The 18,614-nt window shown below is 40.3% G+C and overlaps 2 protein-coding genes across 4 annotated transcripts; both read right to left on the reverse strand.

The window, feature by feature from the left end:
• Positions 1-1,020: 1,020 nt before the first annotated feature.
• LOC118949071 (tetraspanin-8-like) lies at positions 1,021-7,130 on the reverse strand. 3 transcript variants are annotated; one of them, XM_036973660.1, is made up of 9 exons: positions 6,876-7,103; positions 6,664-6,720; positions 6,127-6,249; positions 5,676-5,741; positions 5,472-5,567; positions 5,096-5,200; positions 4,965-4,985; positions 4,764-4,844; positions 1,021-1,646 (listed from the first exon to the last, which is right to left on the reverse strand). In XM_036973660.1, the coding sequence occupies exons 1-9, from the start codon at positions 6,930-6,932 to the stop codon at positions 1,377-1,379; spliced, it is 876 nt and encodes a 291-aa protein (XP_036829555.1). In that variant the 5' UTR covers positions 6,933-7,103; the 3' UTR covers positions 1,021-1,376. The 3 variants fall into 3 exon arrangements, with proteins under 3 accessions (XP_036829555.1, XP_036829557.1, XP_036829558.1); XM_036973662.1 differs by lacking the exons at positions 5,096-5,200; positions 5,472-5,567 and having other exon boundaries at positions 6,876-7,119; XM_036973663.1 differs by lacking the exons at positions 5,096-5,200; positions 5,472-5,567; positions 5,676-5,741 and having other exon boundaries at positions 6,876-7,130.
• Positions 7,131-7,747: 617 nt separating this feature from the next.
• On the reverse strand, positions 7,748-17,686 carry LOC110499717 (tetraspanin-8). The gene is made up of 7 exons (XM_021576776.2): positions 16,865-17,686; positions 15,226-15,288; positions 14,943-15,059; positions 11,827-11,901; positions 10,198-10,278; positions 9,432-9,491; positions 7,748-8,719 (listed from the first exon to the last, which is right to left on the reverse strand). The coding sequence occupies exons 1-7, from the start codon at positions 16,919-16,921 to the stop codon at positions 8,651-8,653; spliced, it is 522 nt and encodes a 173-aa protein (XP_021432451.2). The 5' UTR covers positions 16,922-17,686; the 3' UTR covers positions 7,748-8,650.
• Between the last annotated feature and the right edge of the window lie 928 nt (positions 17,687-18,614).

Below are 18,614 nucleotides of genomic sequence, written 5' to 3' on the forward strand. Positions count from 1 at the left end.
CTAAACAGAGAACGTCCCTGGTTATCTCTACTGCCTCTGATCTGGTGGACTCACTAAACAGAGAACGTCCCTGGTTATCTCTAATGCCTCTGATCTGGTGGACTCACTAAACAGAGAACGTCCCTGGTTATCTCTAATGCCTCTGATCTGGTGGACTCACTAAACAGAGAACGTCCCTGGTTATCTCTAATGCCTCTGATCTGGTGGACTCACTAAACAGAGAACGTCCCTGGTTATCTCTAATGCCTCTGATCTGGTGGACTCACTAAACACAAATGCTTTGTTTGTAAATGATGTCGGAGTGTTGGAGTGTGTCCCTCACAGAGATTGCAGGCTGTAGGTTGAAGTTACCCCGAGACTCCGATCCTGGGTCTGTTTAGCATTTTCCTCACCAATGGTTAAGGTTAGGATTGGGGGAGGGGGACCTGATCCTATATCTGTACCTAGGGGAAACTTCACCCTGAGCGAGATGTCAGTCAACATTCCAACCACTTCCTTCTTCATTGGAAAACATGCAAATGCTAAGTTACACAAAGAGTACACCTGCATCCCAAATGACACCCTATATAGTACACTACTTTTGACCAGGGCCAATTGGGCACTATGTAGGGTATAGGGTACAATTTAGGATGAAGTCCTGCATTTTATTATGACCATAGTAATAACTTCCGCCAGGTTGCAGTTCGGTAACAAAGTCATACATTTAAACAGAGTAAAAACAAAGGGGCTTTTTCAATAGTTGGAAGACCCTTGTTTGTCCCATCTACACTCTTGTGGTTTATTTTCTCACGACAAGCATTGCTTTCCATTCCTCTGAAACAAAGTACTGTGGTTTGGTCTTTTTTACAGCACTGATCTGCACGTACTGCGTATACCTGCATGTGAGGCACAATACTGTTGAACAGGATGATGGGCAATAACAAAGCAGCCCTGACAACCTCCACAAGAAACATGAAAACATTAACCCTTCATACACATCACTGAAAGACAACAAATGATTAACTGAATAAAACAGTAGAGTTTACAACTTTAGAAAAGGAGTTTATTTGATGTTAGAGGAGTTACCAGACAGGAAAACGGGTGATTCACGTGGGTGATTGTTTGACAATGAAATGGGCCCCTTCCCTCGGCCACGTTACTTCCAGAACACCACAAACAAATTGGTACCGAGGAAGACCTGTGTGCTCAGCCTTTACTAAGGCATATTGGGGTGCAACACATTGGCAGTCCAATGAAGGCAAACGTTAAAACTGACCCCAACCTCAACCCTAACCTTAACCCCAACCCTAACTTTAACCCTAGCCTTAAACCCAACCCTGGTCCAGTTGTAACCAATGAGGAAATTCAACATGGGTTCGCAGGTCAGTCACGTCCCTCTAGTGTTTCCCATCGTACTGGTACGGAGGAGGTGGCTGGTAATAAGAGCTGGCATGAAGAGGAGCTTGTGTTGAAGACAGCATGGGATGAGCTTGTGTGGCAGGCAGCATGGGAGGAGCTTGTATGGCAGGCAGCATGGGAGGAGCTTGAGGAGTAGTTGCCATTTCCATGTTGGGTGCGTTTCTATAGCTAAGATCCATGGTCACCTCAGTCGAGGAGGCTTCTTGGATTCTACGGGTCATTACCAACGCCAGAAGCATTACAATGGCCTGCAAGTAAGAGACAATTGAAATGGGTTTTATTTTCAACCTATAAGATATGGCTTGTATATTGTAAACAGATGTGTTGTTTAATACTGATTTTATTAAAAATCAAGCATATCTTCCCTTCCTCTCAATGAAGGCTGTTCTCTTTTTTTTCCCTGCCCAATGTAATTAAGAAGGCTAGTCATGGCCGTCAATAAAGTGTTTGGCTTGTGAGACTGCTTGGAAAGGCATCTTAATCAGCGAAGCTTCCTTAAATTATCAAGGTTGATAGGAGCAGAACAGTGACATTCCCTTTGTATCTATGTGTTGTAGGCAGACCTACATTATATTACCTTTGTATCTATGTGTTGTAGGCAGACCTACATTATATTACCTTTGTATCTATGTGTTGTAGGCAGACCTACATTATATTACCTTTGTATCTATGTGTTGTAGGCAGGCCTACATTATATTACCTTTGTATCTATGTGTTGTAGGCAGGCCTACATTATATTACCTTTGTATCTATGTGTTGTAGGCAGGCCTACATTATATTACCTTTGTATCTATGTGTTGTAGGCAGACCTACATTATATATCTATGTGTTGTAGACAGACCTACATTATATTACCTTTGTATCTATGTGTTGTAGGCAGACCTACATTATTTCACCTTTGTATCTATGTGTTGTAGGCAGGCCTACATTATATTACCTTTGTATCTATGTGTTGTAGACAGACCTACATTATATTACCTTTGTATCTATGTGTTGTAGGCAGACCTACATTATTTCACCTTTGTATCTATGTGTTGTAGGCAGACCTACATTATATTCCCTTTGTATCTATGTGTTGTAGACAGACCTACATTATTTCACCTTTGTATCTATGTGTTGTAGGCAGGCCTACATTATATTACCTTTGTATCTATGTGTTGTAGACAGGCCTACATTATATTACCTTTGTATCTATGTGTTGTAGGCAGGCCTACATTATATTACCTTTGTATCTATGTGTTGTAGGCAGGCCTACATTATATTACCTTTGTATCTATGTGTTGTAGGCAGGCCTACATTATATTCCCTTTGTATCTATGTGTTGTAGGCAGGCCTACATTATATTCCCTTTGTATCTATGTGTTGTAGGCAGGCCTACATTATATTACCTTTGTATCTATGTGTTGTAGGCAGGCCTACATTATATTACCTTTGTATCTATGTGTTGTAGGCAGGCCTACATTATATTCCCTTTGTATCTATGTGTTGTAGGCAGGCCTACATTATATTACCTTTGTATCTATGTGTTGTAGGCAGGCCTACATTATATTACCTTTGTATCTATGTGTTGTAGACAGACCTACATTATATTACCTTTGTATCTATGTGTTGTAGGCAGGCCTACATTATATTACCTTTGTATCTATGTGTTGTAGACAGGCCTACATTATTTCACCTTTGTATCTATGTGTTGTAGGCAGGCCTACATTATATTACCTTTGTATCTATGTGTTGTAGACAGGCCTACATTATTTCACCTTTGTATCTATGTGTTGTAGGCAGACCTACATTATTTCACCTTTGTATCTATGTGTTGTAGGCAGACCTACATTATATTACCTTTGTATCTATGTGTTGTAGGCAGACCTACATTATATCACCTTTGTATCTATGTGTTGTAGACAGGCCTACATTATATTACCTTTGTATCTATGTGTTGTAGACAGGCCTACATTATATCACCTTTGTATCTATGTGTTGTAGACAGGCCTACATTATTTCACCTTTGTATCTATGTGTTGTAGACAGACCTACATTATATCACCTTTGTATCTATGTGTTGTAGACAGACCTACATTATATCACCTTTGTATCTATGTGTTGTAGACAGACCTACATTATTTCACCTTTGTATCTATGTGTTGTAGGCAGACCTACATTATATCACCTTTGTATCTATGTGTTGTAGACAGACCTACATTATTTCACCTTTGTATCTATGTGTTGTAGACAGACCTACATTATATTACCTTTGTATCTATGTGTTGTAGACAGACCTACATTATATTACCTTTGTATCTATGTGTTGTAGGCAGACCTACATTATTTTAGCACTGCAGCTCCTGTTTTGGATGTGTGTAAAACCCCCTCCATAATGTAGGTGACGTGTGTAAAACCCCCTCCATAATGTAGGTGACGTGTGTAAAACCCCCTCCAGGATGTAGGTGACGTGTGTAAAACCCTCTCCATAATGTAGGCGACGTGTGTAAAACCCCCTCCATAATGTAGGTGACGTGTGTAAAACCCCCTCCAGGATGTAGGCGACGTGTGTAAAACCCCCTCCAGGATGTAGGCGACGTGTGTAAAACCCCCTCCAGGATGTGGACTACATGTGTCAATGCCCATCATGAAACGACAGTTGAACATCTTGGTGAATACCTGTGAACCTCGTATTTAGAAGTTATTTTTCTTGTAACAATTGTTTATTTTCATATTTATTTTTAAATTTATTTTGTATCCAAAAACCCTTACCCTAGGCCTAGGTAACAAAGGTTCAACAGCATTACGTCATGTCTTATTTTATGATATCATTAGGCTACATTTTACATGTATTTGTTGTTGTTGAAGAAACAAACAGATTGCTTGTTTTTTTGTAGAATTTGATTTAAACCTAACTTATTAGAATGATTCAACGTCCTGGTTTTATGGTGAGAACGTACATGCATACAATGCAACTTCTGGAGAAGTGTGAATGCGATCTGTAACATGGTGGCAGGGACTGGGAGACTAGTCAGGATTGAGGGAAAGATGAACGGAGCAAAGTTTTGTATTTTTTTTAAGTAGACAAGTCAGTTAAGAACAAATTCTTATTTTCAATGACGGCCTACCCCAGCCAAACCCTAATCCGGACGACGCTGGGTCAAATGTGCGCCGCTATATGGGGAAACCAATCACGTCTGGTTGTGATACAGCCTGGAATCGAACCAGGGTCTGTAGTGACACCTCTAGCACTCATGCAGTGCATAGGACTGCTGTGCCACTCGGGAGCCGCCCCCCACAAAAAAAAAAGAAGCACAGAGTGATCCTTGATAAAAACCTTGTCCAGAGCTCTCAGGACCTCAGACTGGTTGTGCTATTCTACTCACCGTAACGACCACGTAGAAAATACAGGTGTTCCTCACAATATTCATGTCCATGTAAATCTTCACAATTAGATCCATACAAGGCTGAAATAATACCAACAAAGGAATTACACAAGGAATAATAACACCAACAGCTCTATGTTATGTTTAGCTATTAAATTAGACTAACTAGACTACTGTACGTATAGGAAAACCAACACTCACTTGTTTGTAAACAAAGCCATGCTGTATACAGGGAGAAAATACACAAATTTCAGTGTTCAGTCCATACAAGTATACAGTGAATGTACAGACAGCCCCAGTGTAATTTCTGTACATGTAAGACCCAGTCTGACCTCAGTAAAAACACAGGACCCTTGTCGGAGAGGATAGCATGTACACGAGGAGGGGACAGGAGAACCCCAATCTTTATACCCATGGAACAATCCACAGCATTCACCCTGTTCAGAGTTTTAAGAAGAGTGAAACAAGAAACAAGACGAACGGCAAGGCAATTCAAATTTAATTCAATATTTAACAGAATTATTTGAAAAGTACTTTCGGGACAACCTATCAGTTTTTCTGATTGTTTGTTGTTGTTGTTGTTGTTGTTGTTGTTGTTGATTAAAGTGAAACATTTAATGACATGGGTGTGGATGGTTTCTTAAGATCTAGTTTAGACCAGTTTAACTGATTATTAAAAAAAACACATCCTGTTAGATAATAACTTACAATGATTTGCAGTTGCATCAGTCCTGGTACCACATCTCTTCCATTTGTGTGCAACGGGATGTACCCTTCATACCAGGCTTTGATCATATTTGGAAGCTGGGGGGGGGGGAGGGATTGGACACAGAATTAATTAAATACCAACGTTGTTTTTAAACATTTGTTTAATTACATTTTTATGGACTTGAACCTGTAATTCTGTCCTACCTGTGGTGGAAGGTAGTAGGTCAGAAACCCCAGTCCAAAGCATCGCAGACAAGATCCAACTGAATACTGCATCACCCCATGAGTAAAGAAAACAATAAACATTATATATTTTGGGGCAGTACACTGTACCCCATGATGTACTTGACTTGGTCTTAGTTGAACGGGTCAAATAATAAGTATTTCACTTGTTGATTGTACCAATGAGATTTTGGCTTTAATACAGGGGATATCTGGGATTGAGCCATCGGTTTTTGGACTTTTAAATTAACACTATGTAGCTATTTATTATTGAAGAATATAACTTATAAAGCCTCAGGAGCTCAGTTCAACCATCTTCCAGGTTTGAGAGTGGTTACATTTTTCAAGCCCCATCCCTCAGCGGTTTACAAAATAGCATCAGGATGATGGCAATGTTTGAATCCCAGATTGCCCCTTTAAGAACTGAGCGTACCGTGATCAGGAAGTTCTTGTTCTTCTTACGAGCTCCATGCAGACCCGTGATGCCAAGGAGAAAGGAGACCACACCTGCTGTGAAGATAGTCCATCTGACAGGAGACAGGCGTTCATCTAGGTCCTTCAACATTAACACACACCCATCAGACTGGAGACAGACATTCATCTAGGTCCTTCAACATTAACACACACCCATCAGACTGGAGACAGACGTTCATCTAGGTCCTTCAACATTAACACACACCCATCAGACAGGAGACAGACGTTCATCTAGGTCCTTCAACATTAACACACACCCATCAGACTGGAGACAGACGTTCATCTAGGTCCTTCAACATTAACACACACCCATCAGACTGGAGACAGACATTCATCTAGGTCCTTCAACATTAACACACACCCATCAGACTGGAGACAGACGTTCATCTAGGTCCTTCAACATTAACACACAGTGAAATCAACACTTTAGTAGTAGTAGTTTGTTCCAATGCAGTTACTACAAGTGGAAAATAACAGGTTAGAAAATGTTACTTACATTTTCTCTGCTCCTGTAATACTTCCAAGGGGTGACAATGAAACTCATGCCACCAATCTGAAGAAAAATACATTTAGGGAGAAAAACGATAATAAAATTAATATATTCATAATATTGGACACCATTTTTTAGATGTATTAAAAATAGTTTCCGTTATTGATAGATTAAAAATAAATCCAACACAATAACATAATATTTAAGTGTTGCGTTACCACTTGTAGGATTGTGAAGAAAATCAGCCAGCCTCTAATAGAGCAGGAACAACACATGTTGCAGCTCTGGTCTCACCTCTGACTCGGTCTCTGAGAGAATGTGCATTGAAGGAAGAACTCTGGGTTTTATGTCATTTCCTGTAACCGACAAGTGTCTTGACAGTGATTTTACAGAGTTCCTCTTAGACATCAGGTTGGTGTTCATTGGTACACATATATAATGCACATATAAAAAATAAAAACCTAAGTGTTTCTTATTGGACAGGTTCAGTTAGTCCCTCCCAGTTTGTTATCTGTCTTCAGTTTGGTGCCTAACGAATACAACCCAGGTCCATGTAATCTGACCTAGGATCAGATCTCCCCCCCACCGTCCATGTAATCTGATCTAGGATCAGATCTCCCCCCACCGTCCATGTAATCTGATCTAGGATCAGATCTCCCCCCACCGTCCATGTAATCTGATCTAGGATCAGATCTCCCCCCACCGTCCATGTAATCTGATCTAGGATCAGATCTCCCCCCCACCGTCCATGTAATCTGACCTAGGATCAGATCTCCCCCCCACCGTCCATGTAATCTGACCTAGGATCAGATCTCCCCCCACCGTCCATGTAATCTGATCTAGGATCAGATCTCCCCCCACCGTCCATGTAATCTGACCTAGGATCAGATCTCCCCCCCCACCGTCCATGTAATCTGACCTACGATCAGATCTCCCCCACCGTCCATGAAATCTGATCTATTATGTAACTGAACCTAGATCTATTACGTAACTCAGCCCTCCTTCTGAGTTTAAGACTGGATTTCTTAATGAGTCAAAGTTGTTCTCTGAAGAGGCGGGCTGGAGGCGGGGATGCAAATGAGGAAACCAATTGAGTTACTACTTCTTTATTTCTGATGTGCCTCAAAAAAGGGGAACATCCATAAAGACATTGGTCACAGGCCTTGAACAGAAGACATTCTGACATGTACTGCAATCATTATACAACTCAAATATACAACAGGTTAAATGTATATACAGCGTGATCAATATTTACCGTCAGACTTTAATATCTACGAGATGATAGCAATAAAACGGGGGGAAAAAGTTCAACATTTCAGCATGAATAATACACAGTTCAGTGTATGGACAGCGAAGCCCTCCATTCAGAGAGAGACGTAGAGCAGTACAATGACAGAGCTCCTTTAAAGAAAAAAACACTAATTCATGTTCAATGACATATGGATCAACCAACTTCACAAGTGAAGAAACTGCCATAATTTTAACAAAGATCTGAAATCTAAATCAGAGCATCATTTGATGCAGGTAAATGATGGAGAAACACATGATGCATTGTGGTCCATAGTTCAGCAGGTTGGGGGTCCAGTCCATTCACAAAGCAAACCTAATTCCAAAATGTTCCTGATTGAAGAGAACTGGAATTTCAGTGTACTTCCTGAATGGACTAGATTTGAACCCCAAAGTTGAGTATCAAATACATGTTCCAAGCATGCTGTATGGGACATGTCAAAGCCAGCTTTTGATCAAGTCATGATCGGGGTCCATTTGAATTGAAGCCAGTCAATTGAGGAAGTGAATTGTATTTAACACTGCTAATGTAAAAAAAACTTGGAATAAATAACTTCTGCTTTTCAGTTTGAGAAATCATTGAAAATAGATCGTTTTTTTTTCTTCTTCATTTATTGTATTGTAATTTCAGTTGACTTCCTGAATTGATGACTTCTAATTCACCTTGACCACAACCCCAGATCAAGTGGTACCACGTGTTGCTGCTTTAGGCAGTGTTGGCGTCCCTCTTCTCAATCTGGCAGTACAGGGTCATGGTGAAGGCCATTCCAAAGAGCTGAAACACAAAACAGGTACGTCACAACCCATTCACTACCAGGCTATAGCCCGGTCCCACATCAGTTTGTGGTGTCTAGCCTGGTTCCAGATCCATTTGTACAGTCTTGCCAACAGGTTGTTAATTGGCAATGACAAACAGCCATCGGCGTTGCCAAGAAGGTGCTAACAGATCTGAGACCAGGATACAGTCACTAAGTACTGAACAGTGACAGAGTGAATTGCACATATCCATCTTAATGCCAATGAGAACAGCCATAAAGTAAGAGTTAGTGAAGATGAAACAGACCAGTACTGAACAGTGACTGGAACAATACAAATGTATTCCATTTATATGACCGGTACAGTACATTATATAATGTATTAATAGAGGCGTTGTTATGCATAATATAGTGTATTAATAGAGGCGTTGTTATACATAATATAATGTATTAATAGAGGCGTTGTTATGCATAATATAATGTATTAATAGAGGCTTTGTTATACATACATAATATAATGTATTAATAGAGGCTTTGTTATGTATAATAGTGTATTAATAGAGGCGTTGTTATGCATAATATAATGTATTAATAGAGGCTTTGTTATGTATAATAGTGTATTAATAGAGGCATTGTTATACATACATAATATAATGTATTAATAGAGGCATTGTTATACATACATAATATAATGTATTAATAGAGGCTTTGTTATAGAGATTGGATTCTTACCGTCAAGACTGCCATACTAAAAGGAGACGCGATGAAGAAAGTCATAAACTTGGCATAAGGCTGCAGAGGACAAAGCCAACAGTCAACACTAGTTAACACCAGGTCAAGGTGACTGTACGAAGACGCTGCTTTGCGGTTCGTACATTGTATCATCCTGGAACCCTCTATGGTTTCATGTGGCTGTAGATCAGTTCCCTGTACAGGTTCTGTTTATAGGACTTTGATGTACAGTACTGGAATGTAGTGTGATGGTAGTGGTAATGTAATGTAGTGTTAGTGTAATGTAGTGTTAGTGTACGTAGTGGTACTGTAAAGTAGTGGCTGTGTATGGGTAGTGGTACTGTAAAGTAGTGGCTGTGTACGGGTAGTGGTACTGTAAAGTAGAGGTTGTGTACGGGTAGTGGTACTGTAAAGTAGTGGTTGTGTATGGGCAGTGGTACTGTAAAGTAGTGGCAGTGTACGGGTAGTGGGACTGTAAAGTAGTGGTAGTGTACGGGTAGTGCTACTGTAAAGTAGTGGCTGTGTACGGGTAGTGGTACTGTAAAGTAGTGGTAATATAGCGGTAATGCAGTATATAGCGGTAGTGGCAGTGTACGGGTAGTGGTAGTGTAAAGTAGTGGTAATATAGCGGTAATGCAGTATATAGCGGTAGTGGCAGTGTAATGTACGTTCATTGATTTGTTTTCTTTATACCATGTAAATCCATCTTCCTTGAAAACCGTCTTCTAAATAGTATTTTATTAATAATAAGTGATTCTCTGCTTACCTTTGAGTACCCTTTGCGTCCTTTTGCAATTTTGCACAACTCAGTGTGGTCAACGCTGGGGTCAGGAGTTAGCCTTTCCTCCTGTCGACAAAATTATCCAATAACATTTGTAGCCGATTGAATTGGACCCAACTAAACAACTAAACAAACCAATAATTATTGAGCCAGGAAGAGGCAATTTACAATTTACTGAAACTAATTGTATTGATTTTTTTCCTAATAATAATGTAAAATTAACATCTGTAGAGAAAGACTCATGTGAAGGCCAAATTACAGAAGAGGAACTTATTGATGCAATTAAAGCCTTTAAGGCTGGGAAAACTCCAGGGCTGGATGGCATACCAGTGGAAGTATACAAAGGAAACTCCAGGGCTGGAGTATATCAACTTACTTTGATATACTCAGAGGACCGTTATTAGCATGTTTTAACCACTCCGATATAAATGGTAGATTATCAGACACGCAACAAGAAGGTCTGATATCATTATTACTGAAACAGGACCCAAATGGTATATATAAAGATCCAGTCCATTGAAAACATTAGATGCCTCTTACACTTCAGTGTTGTGATGCAAAATGCTTGGTGCATAGAATTAACAAGTATTGTCAGATATTATTCATCCTAATCAGACAGGTTTTTTACATGGACGATACATTGGAGATAATACAAGACAAGTACTGGAAACAATAGAATACTATGAAATATCGAGGACACCAGGCCTAGTTTTCACAGCTGATTTTGAAAAGGCTTTTGATAAAGTACGACTGGAGTTTATATATATATATATAAATGCCTAGAATATTTCAATTTTGGGGAATCTCTTATAAAATGGGTTAAGGTTATGTATAGTAACCCATGGTGTAAAATAGTAAATAATGGCTACATCTCAGAAAGGTTTGAACTGTCTAGAGGAGTAAAACAAGGTTGTCCACTATCGGCATATCTATTTATTATTGCCATCGAAATGTTAGTTGTTAAAAATCAGATCCAACAATAATATTAAGGGATTAGAAATCCGTGGCTTAAAAAGTAAGGTGTCATTGTACGCTGATGATTCATGTTTTATTTTAAAACCACAATTATAATCTCTCCACGGCCTCATAGAGGATCTAGATACTTTTGCTGTCCTCTCTGGATTAAAACCAAATTATGATAAGTGTACTATATCACATATTGGATCACTAAAAAAATGCAAATTTTACAGTACCGTCTAGTTTACCAATTAAATGGTCTGACGGAGATGTGGACATACTCGGTATACATTTTTATAGAAAGTTAGAAAAATAGATAAGATCTTGCTACCATGGAAAGGAAAATACCTGTCTATTTGTGGAAAAATCATCCCGATTAACTCGTTAGTCATATCACAGTTGACCTATTTGCTTATAGTTTTTCCTACACCTAGTGACCTGCTTTTTAAATTATATGAACAAACAATATTACATTTTATATGGAATGGCGAGCCAGACAAAATGAAAAGGGCCTCTTTATATAACAAATCTGAATTTGGAGGGCAGAAATGATTAAATATTAAAGCATTAGACCTCTCACTAAAGGCGTTGGTTCAACATAATTTCATTGACATGTGGAAACAACGCTGATTCAACCAGTGAGGGTTTCCTCCTTACGTTCTTCTCTCCGACAGCTCCCAGGATTCCGGCGATGAACAGGAGGATGAAGATGTGGAGCAGCCCGATGAAGAACTGAAACAAACAAACGCTCACATGATATGCCCACCACATGTTATTTGTCCAGTTAGTCCCATTGAGGCCAGGGAACAGTTACCTGGATTTAACATATCAGATTAAAATGTTAGAATTGGAATTTTCAAAACTGAAATGATACTCTGATCCTTCATAAAAGGATTTGGAAAACCAATATCAACTTTAAAAAAAAAAAAATCATCAGGATTCAAATGTAGTGAAATAATATTTACACATATTGTGTTACAGCCTGAATTCAAAATGGATTAAATAGATCCCCACACATTTATGCACAATACGGCATAATGGTGTCACGTTCTGACCTTTATTTCCTTTGTTTTGTATTTATTTAGTATGGTCAGGGCGTGAGTTGGGTGGGCGGTCTATGTTTGTTTTTCTATGTTTTGGGTTATTTCTATGTTTCGGCCTAGTATGGTTCTCAATCAGAGGCAGGTGTCATTAGTTGTCTCTGATTGAGAATCATACTTAGGTAGCCTGGGTTTCACTGTGTGTTTGTGGGTGATTGTTCCTGTCTCTGTGTTTTGCACCAGATAGGGCTGTTTTTGGTTTTCCACGTTTATTGTTTTGTAGTGTTCGTGTTTATCGTTTTTTATTAAACATGAATCACTATAACCACGCTGCGTTTTGGTCCGCCTCTCCTTCACCACAGGAAAACCCTTACAAATGGCAAAGTTAAAAAAAATCAAATTTTTGCACATTTGCGCATTTATTGAAAATTAAATACAGAAATCCCATTTTAAAAAAGGATCCATCCCCTCCCGTCAATGTATACTTTCTGAAGGCACCTTATAAGGGATTTGCAGCCTCCATTTTAAATTTTACTTATTTTAGTGAATGTAGTTTACTCATCTCTGTGTCCCTGTAATAGTGAAGTAGTACCCCAAGCTGTCAATTAGATGGTGAGGTGTGGACCAGTTCAAAGCACTGAAAATCTGGATTCTGTGATCTTGATATGTTGCCATCTGGATCAGATTGATCCAATTATTTTCTGGAGGGGAAAAAATGGCTGAAAAACAGCCAGATGGATCTGATCCTGGATAGCAGAAAAGACGATTACAGATTCTGGATTATTCTGATCAAGTTTAAAAATAGTGAAAAATGCCATAGAAGTCTATTCCCATAGGTGACCTGGGAAACCATTATATTCACCCAAAAGCCTTCTTATACTTGTAACTGTCACTCTTGCAAAAGTGACACCATCTCTGACATGTATAAACAAGTTAAATACATGATTGTGTGAAGGTACAGTGCCGTTACTTTTTCCACATGGTTACATCTACATACAACACCCCATAATGGCAAAAAGAAAACAGGTTTAGAATTCTTTGCTCATTTATAAAAAACAACAAATCTAATCTTATTTACATATGTATTCAGACCCTTTGCTATGAGCTCAGGTGCATCCTGTTTCCATTGATCATCCTTGAGATGTTTCTACAACTTGTGGTAAACCTGTGGTAAATTCAATTGATTGGACATGATTTGGAAAGGAACACACCTGTCTATATAAGGTCCCACGGTTGACAGTCCATGTCAGAGCAATAACCAATCCATGAGGTTGAAGGACCTTCCAGAATGACAACAATCTCTGCAGCACTCCACCAACCAGGCCTTTATAGTAGAGTGTCCAGAAGGAAGCCACTCGTCAGTAAAAGGCACATGACAGCCTGCTTGGAGTTTGCTAACAGGCACCTAAAGACTCTCAGACCATGAGAAACATTATTGTCTGATGAACCCAAGTTTGACCACTTTGGCCTGAATGCCAAGAGTCACGTCTGGAGGAAATCTGGCACCATCCTTACGGTGAAGCATGGTGGTGGCAGCATCATGCTGTGGGGATGTTTTTCAGCGGTAGGGACTGGGAGACTAGTCAGGACCGAGGGAAAGATGAACGGAGCAAAGTACAGAGAGATCCTTGAATAAAACCTGCTCCAGAGCACCCCTGACCTCAGACTGGGGTGAAGGTTCACCCTCCAACAGGACAACAGCCCTAAGCACACAGCCAAGACAACGTAGGAGTAGCTTCCGGACAAGTCTCTGAATGTCCTTGAGTGGTCTCTGGAGAGACCTAAAAATAGCTGAGCTGCAACACTCCCCATCCAACCTAACAGATATTGCGGGGATCTGCAGAGAAGAAAGGGATAAACTCCACAAATACAGGTTTGCCAAGCTTGTTGCATCATTCCCAAGAATACTCAAGTTTGTAATCGCTGCCAAAAGTGCTTCAACAAAGTACTGTGTAAAGGGTCTGAAGACTTATGTAACTGATTTATATTTATTTTTCACAATTGCAAAAATGTCTAACCTGGCTTGGTCATTATGGGGTATTGTGATGTCATTATGGGGTAGTGTGAGGTCATTATGGGGTAGTGTGATGTCATTATGGGGTATTGTGATGTCATTATGGGGTATTGTGATGTCATTATGGGGTATTGTGATGTCATTATGGGGTATTGTGATGTCATTATGGGGTATTGTGATGTCATTATGGGGTATTGTGATGTCTTTATGGGGTAGTGTGATGTCATTATGGGGTATTGTGATGTCATTATGGGGTAGTGTGATGTCATTATGGGGTATTGTGATGTCATTATGGGGTAGTGTGATGTCATTATGGGGTATTGTGATGTCATTATGGGGTAGTGTGATGTCATTATGGGGTAGTGTGATGTCATTATGGGGTAGTGTGATGTCATTATGGAGTAGTGTGTAGATTGAGGGGGGAAAAAGTTGATATATTTTAGAATAAGGCTGTAACATGAAATGTGGAAAAAGTCAAGAGGTCTGAATACTTTTCGAATGCACTGCATATGAAGAGACTGGTTTGGTTAGAACCTAGAACCGCTTCAGCGGTTGGCTATTGGGACAGCATTATCCTGTGCAGTGTACAATGTAACATTTTAAATGTAAATGTGAGGGTTGGCTATTGGGACAGCATTATCCTGTGCAGTGTACAATGTAACATTTTAAATGTAAATGTGAGGGTTGGCTATTGTAAGGGAGTGTGTGTTTCCCCTCACCAGAATGAGCATGCATCGGTTTTCCTTAATGGCTCCACAGCAGCCCAGGAAGCCCAGTACCATGATGATGATGATGCCAACAGCTATCAGCAGGTCTACAAATGCCTCATCCATTATCTGAGGGAGGGGGACAGACAGTTACTCAGTCATTTTACATGTAGATATGTGCTGAATAGGTGTATATGACTGGATGCATTTGTTTCAAGGTGTTATTTTTTACTGTGTAAAGAGGGCTTTTGATGGTGTTGTCATTAATTTAGTGTCACACTGGATATTTCCTTACCACGTTTCCATTCTTGCTCACTTTGAAGTAGATGGAGACACCAAGAATGACGCAGCCACCGATCTGGAAGACAAAATGAGATGACATGAGCATTTTATCTAGAATCAACTTCAGAAAGTAGTGCGTTTCAATGTCACTGGGATTGAATGAACAGGTCTTGTTGTTGTTGTCAACTCAACTTCAATGTGGATTCATTTTGTGATTCACAACACACTAGCTACATCTGGTGGCAACTCTGAGGAACTACAGTTGAACCACCATCACAATAGAGGAGATACAGCATCATCCAGCCCCCACATGAGGATATCTTTCCTGGGTTAACAGTGGACTCTAGACCACATGGGAGAATCTCAATTGCATTAACTTGATTCCTCAGATACTCTCCTCTTAAATCCAGAGGGGAGAGGATGCGAGGAATCCAGGAAATTAAATAGAGATTCTCATGGGGGAATCTCAATTGCATTAACTTGATTCCTCAGATCCTCTCCTCTTAAATCCAGAGGGGAGAGGATGCGAAGAATCCAGGAAATGAAATAGAGATTCTCCCGTGGTGTCAGAACTGATAGTGACAGGTTACATATACATTGAATATTTGATTGAAAAAAAAATAGCTGGTCAACCCAACGACTCCAGAAGCCATCGATGAATGATTTGTTTGAAAGCATTCCATACTCACAGTATGGGCCTGTGGACATGTAGACATGGGGTTAAATGTCAAGGCTATATGAATGAATGCTCATTATTTAGGGAGATTACAACGTATACCCACGTTTTTATGTTGAAGACGTTCTGCGATGACTGGACTATGAATTTGACGATTATTTTGGCTTTCAAAAAGTTGAAAGATTCCGTTCAAGATTTTTTTTTTTTTTTAAGATTCTGATTGAGATTAACTCTAAATATGAGTCCCCACATCCACACAGCCACCCCTTGTGGCCTGGAGTGGCATACCCATGCAGTAAAGATTGTGACATCCTGACTTGCATCTCGTCATTCCACAACCGTGCATCCAGTGACTCAAAAACACAGAAACCAGAAAACCTCAACACTTAAGCTAAATGCAATGAGAGCTGTTTCCAAAGTAAACACTGGGGTATAGTCTTCGACAAGAGAGGTACTGTATAGTGTAATTTCAGCAAACAATGGCAATTTTTCATGTTGCAAAACGTTTAGCTATGGAGTGCACTAACGAATACGACCCCTGCAACTGAGAAGGCTTGTTAAACTATCATCGCAAAGACAACACCTTCCAGAGTCAGAGTTAATGGCTTAATGAAAGTTTTTTAGTCATATGATGATCACACATTGTTACCATAGACATTTGAATGTTATCTCATTTCCATAGCAGACATGTAAATAGCTTTTAAAATGGATTACTATGTGTACTAGGCTACTAGTTGATCACTAAACAAACAAACATCACTATACCACACACACACACACACACACACACACACACACACACACACACACACACACACACACACACACACACACACACACACACACACACACACACACACACACACACACACACACACACACACACACACACACACACACACACGATTAAAAACCTACATCAAACCAACGGAGAACACTATAGTTAAAGTAAAGAATGCAGGTTAATAGGACTCACCCAGAACAGTAGATTGAAGAGAAAGAGCGACTTCTTGATATGCTTATTCACAGCCATCTTCTAACCTTCCAACAGACAGGAAAGATGTGATATGACAGACCAATGTTAAGTTAATCCCTATTCCTCTGTTCCAGACCCACCCTGGTGTTGCAGGTGTGTGTGTGAGAGGGTTATTTCACAAGCTCATATTTAAAATCTGTGGGTGTGGTTACTGACTACTTAGTCCAGGCTCCAACAGTCTCCTACCAGTCCCCTCCCTCTAGCTCATATTTAAAAGCTGTGGGTGTGGTTACTGACTACTCAGTCCAGTCCAGGCTACAACAGTCTCCTACCAGTCCCCTCCATCTAGCTCGTATTTAAAAGCTGTGGGTGTGGTTACTGACTACTCAGTCCAGTCCAGGCACCAACAGTCTCCTACCAGTCCCCTCCATCTAGCTCGTATTTAAAAGCTGTGGGTGTGGTTACTGACTACTCAGTCCAGTCCAGGCACCAACAGTCTCCTACCAGTCCCCTCCATCTAGCTCGTATTTAAAAGCTGTGGGTGTGGTTACCGACTACTCAGTCCAGTCCAGGCTACAACAGTCTCCTACATAAAGACCCCACAGCAAACACCCTCCTCTGAAAACTGACCCTCAGTCTTCTAAACAGTGAAACCCCAGAGCAAACATCCTCCTCTGTTTGTAGTTAAATAAAGTCAGACGAGTTCAAGTTTGAGCAGTTCTGACTCTCGCTTGAGAAGGAACATTTATTCAGACCACAGGGTAAAATAGTGGCAGACTGACCGCCAAAACATAGACTATGCAAACTACAACACCACCAGCTAATGTTTGTAATGAATGTTTTTACTATTTTTGTACATAATGTTGTCGCTACCGTCTCTTAAGACCGAAAATAACTTCTAGACATCAGGACTGCGATTACTCACCATGGACTAGCAGAATCCTTTTTCTTCTTTCACGACGATATATGGCTCCCTCGGGAACAGGCCCCGACACCAGTGGTCTGCGCTAAGAGGAGGCATAGAAAGGGAGGCCGGAGGGCGGACTGCCTTCTGAGGAGTAGGAGGTGATCGAATAACCCCCCTCTCCCTTCAATTCTGCTAGCAAACATGCAATCTTTGGACAATAAAATGGACGAGCTATTGGGAAGATTAAACTACCAACGGGACATTAAAAACTGTAACATCTTATGCTTCACGGAGTCGTGGCGGAGTCGTCACGGAGTCGTGGTGAACGACGACAATATCTACATACAGCTGGCTGGTTATACGATGTACCGGCAGGATAGAACAGCGGCGTCTGGTAAGACAAGGGGCGGTGGTCTACAGTATATCACAAAAGTGACTACACCCCTCACATTTTTGTAAACATTTGAGTATATCTTTTCATGTGACAACACTGAAATGACACTTTGCTACAATGTAAAGTAGTGAGTGTGCAGCTTGTATAACAGTGTACATTTGCTGTCCCCTCAAAATAACTCAACACACAGCCATTAATGTGTAAACCGCTGGCAACAAAACTGAGTACACCCCTAAGTGAAAATGTCCAAATTGGGCCCAATTAGCCATTTTCCCTCCCCGGTGTCATGTGACTCGTTAGTGTTACAAGGTCTCAGGTGTGAATGGGGAGCAGGTGTGTTAAATTTGGTGTCATTGCTCTCACACTCCCTCATACTGACTGGTCACTGGAAGTTCAACATGGCACCTCATGGCAAAGAACTCTCTGAGGATCTGAAAAAAAGAATTTAT

The sequence above is a fragment of the Oncorhynchus mykiss genome, unplaced genomic scaffold, assembly GCF_013265735.2.
Source record: "Oncorhynchus mykiss isolate Arlee unplaced genomic scaffold, USDA_OmykA_1.1 un_scaffold_287, whole genome shotgun sequence".
NCBI lineage: Eukaryota > Metazoa > Chordata > Actinopteri > Salmoniformes > Salmonidae > Oncorhynchus > Oncorhynchus mykiss.